This window comes from Parasteatoda tepidariorum, chromosome 6 (assembly GCF_043381705.1).
Source record: "Parasteatoda tepidariorum isolate YZ-2023 chromosome 6, CAS_Ptep_4.0, whole genome shotgun sequence".
Classification (NCBI taxonomy): Eukaryota; Metazoa; Arthropoda; class Arachnida; order Araneae; family Theridiidae; genus Parasteatoda; species Parasteatoda tepidariorum.
In genome coordinates, this window is record NC_092209.1 from 26,768,060 (window position 1) to 26,782,080 (window position 14,021).

Genomic DNA, 14,021 nt, shown 5'->3' on the forward strand with positions numbered 1-14,021 from the left:
CGGAAAAGAGAAAATACTGGTAGAAGAACTATTTCAATATTAGATAATATTCGGGAGGAGTTAATCTATTCTCAACAATAACAATTCACTGTAAGAAAATTTATCACGGCGAAGAAGCAATTCAATATAAAAATTGCATCCGTTAAAAATAATTGGTAGTTATAGATTTTTATTATTCCCGGAAAAAAACTGAAAAATGTAATTTATTGCTACCAGTTTTTACTCCGGTGCGCTGCCAAGATGAGAAAATCTAGCGTGACACCCCGGCGTGAACGTGTTAATATAAAAGTTTAAAATTTTTTTGCTTCATTTTAAGTGTGGGCCGACATCTCCCCAACTATTTTCTGAAGTGTGAGAAATGCAGAAAGTTTATGTGTATACGTCATGCTTTATGTGTCGTTTTGTAATTCGATTACCAGATATGACCAGCATAAATAGCAGTAGTTAAAACTCGTTAATAAAATTATTTTTTTAAATTGCATTATGCATTTTTTTCCATTTTTTCCTTCATTTTTAGATACTTGCTATATTTTGAAAAATTTGTTTTGCTCTTTCTGGTAAGCATCCTTTTCCAACATTATATCAATAATTTTATGTTTATTTTTTACATTAGCATAAATAACGTTTTTTAACATTAACATAAAGTCAAGATAATTCCATTTTATATATTTTACCTCCTCGGAACGGGTGAGTCATAAATGCATTCACGCAGAATCAAAATTTTGCTTTCACTTTAATTCTATCATATATCTAATCAATGATAATACAATTTGCAACTATATAGTTTGTATTTTGATTTAAGTGGAGGTGAATTAAAAAAATTAAACTACTATTACCCCAACGAGAAATAAATTGATGAAGAAATAGTTTAGCTACCAGTTTTATCGTTTATACCTAGATTGTCGTCACCATGTGAATGGATTTATGATTCTCCTTTCTCGAAGAAGTTAAGTAACATTTCGAGCTTAGTACTCCAAAAAAACAACAACTTGTATTTGAAAACAGATTGTATTTTACATATAGAATTAAAAACACCGTTGAATTACTTTTATAGTCCTTAGATGCGAAAGGTGCGAGATAAAAAATTTACCAATCTTCAGTAACTCAGCAAAATCTGTTGAGCTCAGAGCATGTCTTGAAGTTCATGTCTTCTTGTAGTCGTTGAACAAAAATGAAGATAAACGTCGTTTAAATGATGAAAACAATTACATGTATGGACTTAATCCACAAGGTCTGTTAAATTCATTTCCATATTCATGAATCCATTTATTGGCAACTGGAAATTACACAAGATTAATAAAACAGTTTAGTTAAAATGAATTAATAAAGACATTCTTTAATATTTGAATGATATGTAATTGAGCATACCAATGTACAAATTATGAGAATTTTGTTCGAAATTCATAACTTTTTATTCATTTATTTCCTCTTCATTAATACTTTTTCTTGTTAATTTATAGAAATTTTCAAAAGAGTTGTCCATGGATGATTAGATGCAGAATTTTTGGCAAAATGTTGCGTGCTCTTGATTGTATTTGGAAAAATATATTTTTTTCAAAGACAAAAATTGAAAATTTCCAAGATTTAAAAATCAAATTCTTAATTTGTTTATACCAAATACATTTGTAGCTATAACATTGAGCAAAATTGATTACATTAGAATGCATTCGAGTAAACAATCAATTATATTAAATTATAACTAAATTGCTAGAATCAATTCAATTGTAAGTTTCATACAATAACGAGGGGCTTTTCACCCCTTGCTTTTTTACGATGCTTTCTTCCAGTGCAATATTTTCTAATGTAGTCTCATCCAGCACTTTTTGTTTCTGTACTTTTTTCAGACTACCCGTAAAATCATCTATTTATAATTAAACATATTAATAAACATTTTAATAAACAAAATTATGTCAATTAATCCCTCTACTTTGCTTATCATAGTAGGATCCCCTTTTCTTGTTTTTAAATGTATTTTATTATTTTACTTAAATTTTTGATTGTTATGAGCCTTTTCATAATTATATCAATTAATATTTATTGATAATTTTTTAAAACTAGATAAACAAAACTATTCTCTGCTATAAATATTTTAATTATACATATTACTATTTTTAACTTGATTATTGAAGGCTTCCATTTTGACTTTAACGTCGACATTTAAATTATTGAAAAGTTCTTTACATTGCTACCAGCTTATACTTTTAGAAGATGTCGAAAAACACATGGTGAATTTGCCGTCATAGGATATATTCAGCTTTGAAGATACACTTTCAGATGCTCCTTTCCTTAGATATAAACTTAGCTCAAGTAATATTATTTCCAGAATTTTGCTCTTCTAGGAAGTTCAAGAAAATATAAATTATTTTCAAAAAAATTCAACAATAACATTAAAAACAAACAAACATTGCTTTGAAGTTATATTTAACTTGAACTTCAAAAGTCTTTTGAACGTTTAAACTACATATAATGAAAAACAATTATAGAAACTTTACAACTTTTCTAGATTATTAGTTATTTAGGTAATAGGAAACATCATTAGCCGTTCGGGTTTCACTAAAGATCTATAACTTAAAAAGCGCTTCGAAAATTTTGGGTCAACATAGAGGGCAATATTCAATTGTGATTTTTAAGTTGTGTAGGAATTGAAAAAATATGCATATTTATAATAACTGCATAAAAATAAATTCTAAAATTTATACTTTTCAGATAAAAGAAATATTGAATGTGCATATTTAATGTATTACCCCATTTAGATCCGGCTAATACTGGGCAAGCTGCATGTCTTGTATTTTCATCAACAGTACCATCTTCGTATACATTGTACCAAAATGCTGCTGATCCCTGAAATAATTATAAGAAATCATTTCGTTATTTTAAGCCAAGAGATACGAGCTTGCTTCGGACTGCATCGGGTCTATAATAGGGGTATGAAGAAAAAAAGTGATCCCCGAACATACCTATTTATTGGGAGAGGAGACTAATAATTCTTCGTCAGATTTCATTTACAACTGCATAATTTGAAAATAAAAGTCGTATTGATTCAACCACCATATTGATTAAACCACTTCATGCCACTTTCTCACTGATCCCCTCACTGATTATACCCTTAAAGATGTTACTTGCCTGGTTCTCTTACTTAACTCTTCAATTGCGTCGGTGTTTGCCTTTTAGTTTCGTGGATGATTTCGTAGCGTTGTTTAGTACACATAAATTGATTTATTTTTTCTTTCATCTGAAGAACGGGTGTACAGTTAGTAATAAATAATATTTAAACTTTACTGAGTATCAAAGGACCTCACGTGCATGTATGCAATGTGGAATTCGGATCAACCAGCCTTCGCTTGAATTCGAACCTGGTTCACCCGGTTGGGATGGCGAATGCTCAATTCCTTGACTCAGCACTGCTTTGAAATTCAGTTGATGTAAAGTGTAAATGCACAGTCAGTGGAAAATACTTACAGTGCTACCTGGTAATAAACATATCATCCAACCAGGGATAATCACCTAGCCTCGTTTTCCAGGGATATAGCTTTAAACGGGCATGGTAAAAATACCTTTTAGCTTTGACCCTATCCAGACACCATGGACAACGTTTGATCTGGGCAGAGCAGGTGGCAGAGCGATCAGCGTTCCTGATTGCGAAACTAATGGTTACGGGTTCGAATCTCGTTCACGGCATGGATGTTTCTATCGCTTTGTGTTGTTTTCTCTTGTGTGATACGTGAAAGTAGCCCACCCCATAAACGAATCCAGCATCTTCCGAAGAGAGGAACAAAAGTTCAGCACTTGCCGGAAAAAAAACACGTTTGATTTGGTACTTCTCTCTAAGATTTAATGTGCTTTGCTCCTTACTGTACATGCATGCTGGTTGTTCCCTCCGCACCCAGGATCGACCTCACTACTCACCAGGTTTCACTAACTGCGCCAACAGAGCACTCCTGCTAAGAAACTGTTAAGTTAGCGTTTTTATTTTGAAAATGATACGATATAGGTAGTGGAATAAATTAAATTGTTATAGAATATCACCAACCTATAATGAATAGAATTTTTGACTTTAAAAAAACTTATAAACAAATGCATGCTTTAAAAACTTTCTACAGTAATGGTAACACAATGCCTATGCGTACTAAATCAAAGAATTTCCACAATTTAATTCCTATTTTCCACCTCGGCTCGTTATCAATAAGAGAGCATTTGATACAGTTCTCCACCATTTTGCTTTAATCGGTCTTATCTTGTAGAGCGTAGTCAATTTACAATTCTTAGTCATCTCTTTCACGAACATAACCGCTACCGTTTTCAAATTAACAAGGTGAATACGTGTTTTAAGGACACCCAATGTAATAGAGCATGTTGTGTGTTGTTTTTAGGACAATGAGTAGAGTATAGACAGTGGAGTATATATAGAGTATGTAGAAGAGTTGTAATTTTTACAATATTCTTCTTCTTCTCATTGGTACGACAGCCCAAGATGGGCCTAGGCCTTCTCAACAAGCCTATGCCAAGACATTCTTCCCTTAGCCGAGGTTCTCCAGTTTATTATCTTTATAATTTGTAGGTCCTTTTCAAGGCAGTCTAAAAATCTTAGGTTTGGTTGTCCTCTTTTTCTTGTACCTGTTGGCCTTGCACAGAAAACGTTTTTGGTTGTCCTGCTATCCTCCATTCTTATAATGTGGCCTGCCCATTTAATCCCTTGAATTTTGATAAATTTAATGACATCAGGCTCTTTATATGCTTTGTAAAGTGCCGTGTTTGATCTTCTAAACCAGGTACCGTTTTTACTTATTCCACCAAAAATGCTTCGCAGTATTTTTCTCTCAAATCTAGCTATCATATTTTCATCTCCACGTGTCATTGTCCAGGTCTCACATGCGTATGTAAGTACTGATCGTATAAGACATTTATAGAGTAACACTTATGTTTTTCTTTTTATTAGGCTTGACTTAAGATATTTTCTTAGACCATAAAAACACTTATTGGCCATCGTGATTCTCGTGTGTATTTCTTGTGTAGTGTCGTTTTTGTTGTTAATCTTAGAACCCAAATAGGTGAAGCTATCAACGGCTTCGAATTTGTTTGCTCCAATTTCTAACTGTGTTTCTTTATAGCCAGCTTTTGTGAAGGGCATATATTTAGTTTTATCTTCATTGATTTTTTACAATATTGACTAGAGTATTTATGTATGATAATTTCTTTTTTTATTAGCAAACAAGGTGAAAATCTAACCAGAAAATATAGGCATTACTTTAATTTTTGCAAATACTGTCTGCAGTTAAAGTAATTTCATAATCAATGTTTGATTTCATAGGTGCATTTTAAAAATGCAGAGAGAAGAGAGAAAATAAAATTTACCTTTACTGGCTTCACTTCCACTCCAAGCGTAGGAAAAACCGTTGATCCGCCTGCCGCAACGTCAGTTAACTATTAAATTTACGGAAAAAAACAACTAGTTTAAAATGAATAAAATTTATGATTTTTATTAACATGTGGACGCATACATAGCATCGATTATTGTTATTTCTGACATTTGAAAGATTGACTTTAAAGATTTAAGACCATTTTCATGACTAAATCGATAGCCAAAAAAAATTATGTACTTAACATCGGGCGATCCCAGGGCTCTGTCAAATGATTGGTTTTTTGAAAAATATCGCAGGCCTTCCAACTTTTGGCAAATTATTTCATAGAGTGGTAGACATTTAAAAACCAAAACTTTCAGACCTTTTGGTACTTTTTCTAATATTTTAAACTTTTCACCAGGGTAGAGCTCATTTTAAGCGGCCTTGCATATGAACTTTAAAATTATTTATGTGTAATGGTGTGGAAAGTAAGTTCAAGTGAATAAAAATAATACAGTAAAACATTAAACGTAGGTACCGCTAGAGTAAATTTTTACAAAAAGCGTGGAAAGTTGGCAGCCCTGTGTTAAACAGAGTGGTAGACAATGAAAAACCTTTAAGAATATTTGGTAATTTTGGCAACATTTTAAAGGTCTTACCACCCGAGAGCTGGTTCAAAGTGGCGCTTTATACGAACTTTTGAATCATTCGCAACTTGTGCTGTGAAGTATAACTTTAAATCAAATTTACAAGACCAAAAATAATTCATTAAGCTATAAATTTAGCTACTACTAGAAGAAATTCTCTTAAAAAGCGTAGAACGTTTACAGCCCTGGATCTAAAGCAATGATCGGAGGAGAAGCTCAGGAGTAAAATTAGCCTTAACCAGTTACCGAGCAGCGTCTTTTTTTCGATTAACGGCCATGCCCGATGCTCACCCTCATCGACTACAGGCCATCAACAGTCTTGATTTCCTCCTTTGTTGTGAGGACCTGCTGATGCAAGCCGCATCCGATTATTCTCACCCCTGAAGAAAGAAAGGAAGGATCTATCATATACTCCCGTTGCTTTTATAAAAGTTAACTTATATTTTTCACTGATGATTTTCTTTAAATGCTCACTTTTATATGTTAATACTTTTCTTGTTAACGCCGATTTAGATCTATTTGTATATCTTCTCTCAGGCAAAATTTTTTCGTTTATTTCACGCTTGCTGCATTCGAAGCCATAATAATAATAATAAAGACATACAGCTCTATTCATTGCTTGGGGTGGATTGCCAATGCAAGTTAGAATGTTTTTTACTTATTGGTGAAAGTCTCACTTCATTAGAGGGATTCTTGAAAAGACTGTAAATAGCACCATTACCGGAAACAATATATATATACATATATATATATTCTTTATANTATATATATATATATTGTTTCCAGTAATGGTCATGTAAATAACTTGCTTGAAAGAGTGGTGTTATCGCGATTCGAAGTAAGTTGCATCAAGTTTATACTAAATATGTCGTAAGTCGAACTTAAACGCTATAAATAGCATCATAATGCAATATGGATTACTTTTCTCAGACAACCTATTTACTTGCCGCTATAAAAATAGTGTTCTTATTATTACCATTATAAAATATTTTTTGCATTTCATTTTGCAATTGATTTTATTTAGTTGTGAACAGTTATAACACATGAAAATAACGAAAAAGTTTAATAACTAAGAACTTACATAAAATATCCATGTGGCCAATCGATTTCCTTGTTCAGGCAGAAATGTAACTGAAGAATTAGGCTATAAAAAATATTTTAAAAAAAATCAAAGATTTGTAAAATTGTTCCAATAATCATAAGGCTTTGCTTCCCTGCAATTGGGAAATAAAGTTAATTTCAGTTTTGGACCCTTAAACCATTCGGGCCTGCTAAATTTCTGATCTTTTTGGAAGAACTTCTTCATGCCCATGCAACAAACACATTCATTGGTGGCATTTCCATTAAAGGTACTTTCAACAAGATTGCTGCAAGCCATAAAAAATATTTCAGGAAATAAAAACAGCAATTTGTAATTGGCACGAAAATTTACTGAGAAATTTGAATAAGGGGCAAGTGCTTTATCAAAAAAATACTAATTGAGAATTTGATTAAAATTTGATGAAAAGATGACGAAATCAAACATTAATGTGCCAATTTAGGGATATCCATGACAAAACGCATTAAAAAATCTCATTAACGTTAGAAGATAGCACATTCTTGAATAAATTGCACGCAATAAAACTTGCACTATTTAAATTAGACTTATGAATTGACTGCAATTCGCTCAGCACTGTATTAGCATCATTAAAATCAATAACAGTTTATTAATTTTTTGAAGGAATCCAAAGCGGATGAATACCTTTATTTAATTACCAAAAATAATATTTGATTATAGCTATAATCAAATTTTAACTCTTTTGCTCGTGGATCGAAATATTTGGCAATCATATTTCATCTTGTTTTGTCGTGAAATTTTCTGTAAAATGACTTTAAATGTATTCTTCAAATTTTAATTCCCGCCTTTTCAAGCATGTATTTTTACTGAATTAATGTAAATTGTTCTTTCTATCTGACACGAACATAATTATGTGTTTTTTACTGCTTCATCACATTTTAATTAATATTGAGCAATAAGTTTATACTCACAAAAGCAAAATCGAAATGTGGTGCATAGTGACCTCCAATACCGTAATTTATCACATGCAAAGGTTCTGCAAACGTAGTGCCTAATCCGGTAATATCTTCAACTCTTTGGTTGATTTTTGGAATGTCCCTTGATTGATAGTCTTGCAACCAAGTGCTATAATATTTTTAAAAAAAGTTAGTTTTAAAAAAAAAAAAATCAGTAAATTGTTTAAGTAGACACGGGAAACTATTTTTGATACATATGAAATCATGTTTAAAACTTGTACAATATTAATACCCATACCATTAATACTATAGTTACCTCTACGAGATAGTATAAATGCATATTTGCAGCTAAAGGCTCCACGAACCAAGTCACCGAATATACTTAAAATTAACTGCCTCCTCAAACTATTATTATTGAAATTAACCATTTACCTACTCTACCGTGCAATTGTCTTTTTGTTACTTGCCATTTACCTTGTACCAAAGCTTCATCCTGGCTCTTCTTTGCCTACGGGATAGAACATTTAAAGTAGTTGATTCAGAATTTGGTCGACTGATCTTATCCGGTTATAAAATTGAATATGCTGACAAATGTAATTTTTATATTTAAAGTGGTAGCTAATTAATGTTTTAAAATTTTATATTTGGTTGTAAAAGTTTGATTTAAAATGATTTTGACCGTTGGGCTTATTAATTTAAGACTGTGCCTGTAATTGGTATTTATTTTTGATATTTTTTCTAACCATAATTCAAACTATTTTTTTATTTTTTTGTACAAAGATTTATTCAAATATATGATATTCAAATATATTTACGAACCTCTTGCTTATTCTGTAGGTTGCATAGTTCCCTTCTCCATTTGTTCCTCCGAAAACACTAGCTCTGGTTAACTGAAAAAATATAATCAGTTTTCAATATTACGGAAACACATTTCAAAAGTTATTACGGAAACAAATTGCGGTCATTTCGCAATTTTGAGCTCTTGCTTGAGATAACATTATTTTTCTTCCCAACGTAAGGAGATTTGATTAACGTTAATTAGTGTGCAATTGAAATAAGAGGCCGGGATAGCCTGGTTGGAAGGACATTGGGTCCATATTCGTGGGATTGTGAGTTCTAATTCTGTCGATCAAAGAATCCCCGTGACAGGTGCACATTAAACCTGACAGGATTACTATAACAAATCTATATCTCTGAGGGTACTGCTTTGGAGATAGATCGTTCTCTGGTTCAGGTTAAAGTTACGATCTGTGGATGAATGAATGGAGTATGTCAAACGGGTTGTGACATTCCTGTGACTGAAATCGTTTTCTTTTCCATAGATGTCTAGATGGCGCCATTGAAAAACAAAGAGTTAAACTTGCTGAAATTCGCTTAGTGTCTTGTAGCAAGTGTGCTGCTATTGGCAAGTGGCATTAGTAACAACAACGGCAGCACTTGAAAATTGTCTCCCGATAGATTTTGGGAAAATGACTTAACAACTATTTTCTTTGTTTTGAAAATGCCTTGATCAATAAAATAGAATTTAAAAGTAAGTAAATAAATAATAAAACAAAATTTACTAAATATATTAAAACTTCAATTTTAAATTTTTTTGTCGCCTATGTTAATTTTTCTATCGCACGACAGTAGAAAGCACATAGTAAAAACTGTGGTGTCGTATATCTTCGAGCGTGATCTTAAACGACCTAAAAAATGGTGTGAAAAACACTTTTTTTCATGTTACACAAAATCAAGCTTTCATATGTATCTTCGAGCATGATCTTGAACAACACAAAAAATTATGTGTAAAACACTTTTTTTCAGGTCATACAAAATCAAGCTTTCATAAATATCTAACATGATCTTGAACAACACAAAAAATTATAATATTTTTTTCCAGGTTATCACAAAATCAAGGTATCATACACATCTTCGAACATGATCTTGAACTACACAAAAAATAACGTGTAAAACACTTTTTTCCAGGTTGCAGCAAATCAAGCTTTCATATATATCTTCGAACATGATTTTGAACTACACAAAAACTTATGTGTAAAGCACTTTTTTTCAGGTTATCACAAAATCAAGCTTTCATACACAATTTAAAGGGTGTAATTTGAATCTAAGCACTTATAATGAAATAGGCTTACAACACATTTTCACTCAACGAATTAACACCATCAAGCAATTATTTTCACTTACAAAAAGACTAACGTTGGCAATTTCGCCAGTTGCTTATTTGCAGTCGAGAATGTTTCGATTAGAGCTTGTTGTTTTCTATGCTACTATGCTTCAATATAAACAAAAATATCACCGTTATAATATGCATGTTTGTTTTTAGTTGTTTAATAAGGATAATTATATTTTAATTTTTAAATATTTGTGAATGGTACTGAATGATTTTATACTGCATAATTTCAATCTCCTTACGTTCTGTTAAGCCTTGATAGAATTCGTCTTAATATTCTCTTTGTGCAACGTGTAAGTTTGATTTTCAAACTAAATTTATTTCGAGAATTGGGTATGAAGGGTGTTTCGAAACTCATGCGAAAAATTCGAGGGATCGAAAATATCTGAACAAACAATTTTCACTATACAGTGTATGAATGGAGTGCAAGTGGTGAACCACTAGGGGGAAAATCAGTTCTCATTCTTAATTTAATATGAAAGAAAAACTTTTTTAACTTGCTTTAAATACTATTTAAAAAAAATTTTAAGTAATTTTGATCTTTTTGTCTTATTTTAGGTGTTTTTAATCATTATCTCACTAGATATTCTCAATAGTTATTGAATTTAGCTAATTTATCATTCTATAATATTTACATTTTAAAATGTAAGAATGCCAGACATGTTATGCCTAGCATGATATCATCTATGGTGGGTCATTTAAGTGACACGAGCTAGTTTCATCCGGCGGCTCGTAGTTTCGGGACACCCAGTATAATGGATAATTAACGCAAAAAGTATTCAGTATACGCATATATTTTTCAGAATTTAATCTGTTAATTTATTTTCACTTATTAATGATATGGAAGAATCTTTACTAATTTTAAAGTACTGTAGATATTTCAAAATTATTCTATAGTTAATATATACTATTGTTTAAAAAAAATACCTGTGGAAGAGCAATCTTTCTGAGAATATTTGCTTCTGTATCTTTTATAACATCATAATACATGGCAATTTTGGGTTTTAAATTTAATAACTCTACTTTAACAGGCTGCAGTAAAAGATAACTACTATTATTGGTTGTGTAATAGCAATACAGCTCACTCTCTTCCTTTGGTGTCTAGATGAAAGAAATATTACAAACATTAATCATAAGTTATAATGTTTCCAAATTTAATTAGACAATATGATTTGTGCAAAATATTTTGAAAAGTGGTTTACATTTATAAACCAAAGCTTTAGAACTATTCCGCAAATTTGCCAGGAATGTAAACGCCTCACCACAAAAAAATTCAGACAAAAGTGCAATTGCATATGAACTTTAAAGTCATTTATATGTAAATGAAAAATAAGTTCAAATAAATAAAAAAATAATACGTAAAACATAAACTTCAGTATCAGAGCCATAGTGGCTCAGAGTATAGAGTGTTCACTTTCCAATGAGATCAACCGGGTTCGAATCTCAGCGAATGCTCGCTCGATGCGATCGGCACCCGGCGGCTCACACCGAACAAGTGCTGACGTAAAATCTCCTCAGTTGTAAACGGATCATGGGTTAAAGCCCATGCTGTCTGGCTAACCATGGAAGGTCTTCGTGGGTTTCCTTTTCATGTAACGCAAATGTGCAATTATATGCAGATTATAAATAAATTTAGCACAAATCCATATGCTCATTAAAAAAAAAACTTACTTTTAATGATTCGCCTCTGCATAGCTTTTCATAGGCTTCCGTTGTAGCTGGATCTAATCCATCTTTGGAAACTTTGACTGGTGTGGTTTCATCCTGTCCTTTATTTCCATTACCATTCTTCTTCATTTCGTAATCTTTCGCACGACTTTTATACAACAGAAGATTTGCCATCGCTCGAGGATGCTCAGGATCTTGAAAAAATTTATTTTTATGAGATACAGAAAATGAACAGAGTTATTGCACACCGATATTAGTAATCTGCCAGCTTCAGCTGTTGTAATAATTTTTTTTCCTTGGGGTAATAAAATTAAAATTACGTTCACTGTTCTAAGAAGACATATTTTATAACTCGGTCAGTACCTAGGAACCATACAGTGGAGACCTGCTAATTTTCTACGCTTTGTGTGAAAATTTCTTCAAGTGGTAGCAAAGTTTATATTTTTATGAATCGCAGAAATACCTACTGTTCTGGATTTGACAAAATAGTTAAAAAAACAGAAGAGAACTACAAATTAAAATTTGCCAACTTTTTAAAAGGCTCACCTCGGCTTAGCTAACAAAGTGGCGTATCACACAATTCTTTAAATTATTTAAAAGTAGCAGTGAGAGAAATTTCCGTAATTGATTTTACTAAACCTAGAATCTTACATTAAGAGATTTCCACTATAAAATATCTATCCGCTGTCTGTCCGGTTCTTTGTTTTAAAGTTAATTCCCACTTCACTACATGAAAATGATTCCATTACTTCGTTCTCGCACTACAAAAGTTTTAATCCATGGACTGCCCGTTGACTTCAAAACAGGATATTTCCCTTGAATTAGGGAAATTGGACATTGAAACTCACAATGTAATACAGTTTAAGAGAAGAGTGAGCGGGGCCTATAGGCTCCTCCCACTTTTCCTCACAATCCTTAGAGAAACGGAAAATCACCGGCAAATATTCAGACATCAAGCGAATTCCCGTCCAAGTAGAAATGTTCTACTTGGGAAACGTTCACAACGTCGAAACGTTCCGAATGTTTTCGTGGCGATCGGGGACCGCTGCATTGTTTTAATTGCCAGGAATACGGCCACATCATTGCAATGCAATCCAGGTGCATTGCATATCCGTAAATGCGCGGATAATCCCTGATCCTTCGAGTGTCGAAAAGATAGACTCTCCACCTCCAAAGTGCTGCAACTGTGGCAAAAATCTCACCGCAAACTACACGGGATGCAAAGCCCGCCAGCAGGAAATGGCCCTCCGTGCTGTTGCTTCCGCATCAGCTAAATTAGCAGACAGACTGGTATCACTTGTGAAAGAGCTCCAAGACCTTCTAAAAAGTGAGGAAGTGCTTCGTCTTTTACAGAGGATCCTAGGGGAGAACTCTCTAGCTCAGTGATGATTTCATTTCTCAATCCAGTACTTATACTTTTCATATTAACATTGAACTCTAAATTTTAGACTTTCAATTTATGTCGTAATCAAACCTGTGTCAGTTAAATATAGAAATTTAATTAGTGAAATATGAATCAATTTAAGTTAATATTTATTTATGACAGCTTATGTATATATATTCAAATTATGTTTATACTTATATGTGTCAATTCAGATTCGATGAATCAGATCTTCCAATGTTATATTTACTTAAGCAAAGCGCTCGTATTTTTGTATTAGCTACCACAACGACTGCTAAATTCAAAATGTTATTACTTCAAATTCTTTGCAAATTTTCATATGTATGAGATAGGAGACGCTGCGCGGCCCAGGTGCCCAGTTTTTGTAAATAAAGTAACTTTATTGGAACTCACAAAATTCTCTGGGGATACTCGTATATAGTTGCTATTTACACTAATTACGAATAAAATAAATTACAAAAGCTTACATCTCCATCACAGTAACATCAATAAAAGTATTTTTACTAAAAGTTTTGAGCTCTATGAGGGGAAATTTAATTTAGGTTCATTCACCTAAATTAAAAGTGCTATTGCTTAACACGTTCACGCCGGGAAGAGTGAAATTACTGGTACGGGAAAAGAGAAAATACTGGTAGAAGAACTATTTCAATCTTAGATAATATGCGGGAGGAGTTGATCGATTCTCAACAATAACAATTCACTGTAAGGAAATTTACCACAGCGAAGAAGCAATTCAATATAAAAATTGCATCCGTTAAAAACAATTGGTAGTTATGGATTTT

At 32.3% G+C, this 14,021-nt stretch overlaps 1 protein-coding gene across 2 annotated transcripts in view; it reads right to left on the reverse strand.

Moving 5' to 3' along the window:
• Positions 1–726: 726 nt before the first annotated feature.
• The window catches only part of LOC107437101 (prolyl 4-hydroxylase subunit alpha-1-like), a 168,249-nt gene continuing 154,954 nt past the window's right edge, over positions 727–14,021 (reverse strand). Inside the window, exons 7-14 of one of the 2 annotated variants that reach the window (XM_071182125.1) lie at positions 11,841–12,031; positions 11,097–11,270; positions 8,819–8,889; positions 8,015–8,168; positions 7,068–7,130; positions 5,353–5,421; positions 2,745–2,841; positions 727–1,276 (exon numbers count right to left, since the gene is read on the reverse strand). In XM_071182125.1, the coding sequence (XP_071038226.1) occupies positions 1,206–1,276; positions 2,745–2,841; positions 5,353–5,421; positions 7,068–7,130; positions 8,015–8,168; positions 8,819–8,889; positions 11,097–11,270; positions 11,841–12,031 (890 nt within the window). In that variant the 3' untranslated portion in view covers positions 727–1,205. The remainder of the gene's footprint in view (positions 1,277–2,744; positions 2,842–5,352; positions 5,422–7,067; positions 7,131–8,014; positions 8,169–8,818; positions 8,890–11,096; positions 11,271–11,840; positions 12,032–14,021) is intronic. The other variant, XM_071182127.1, reaches the window with a different exon arrangement.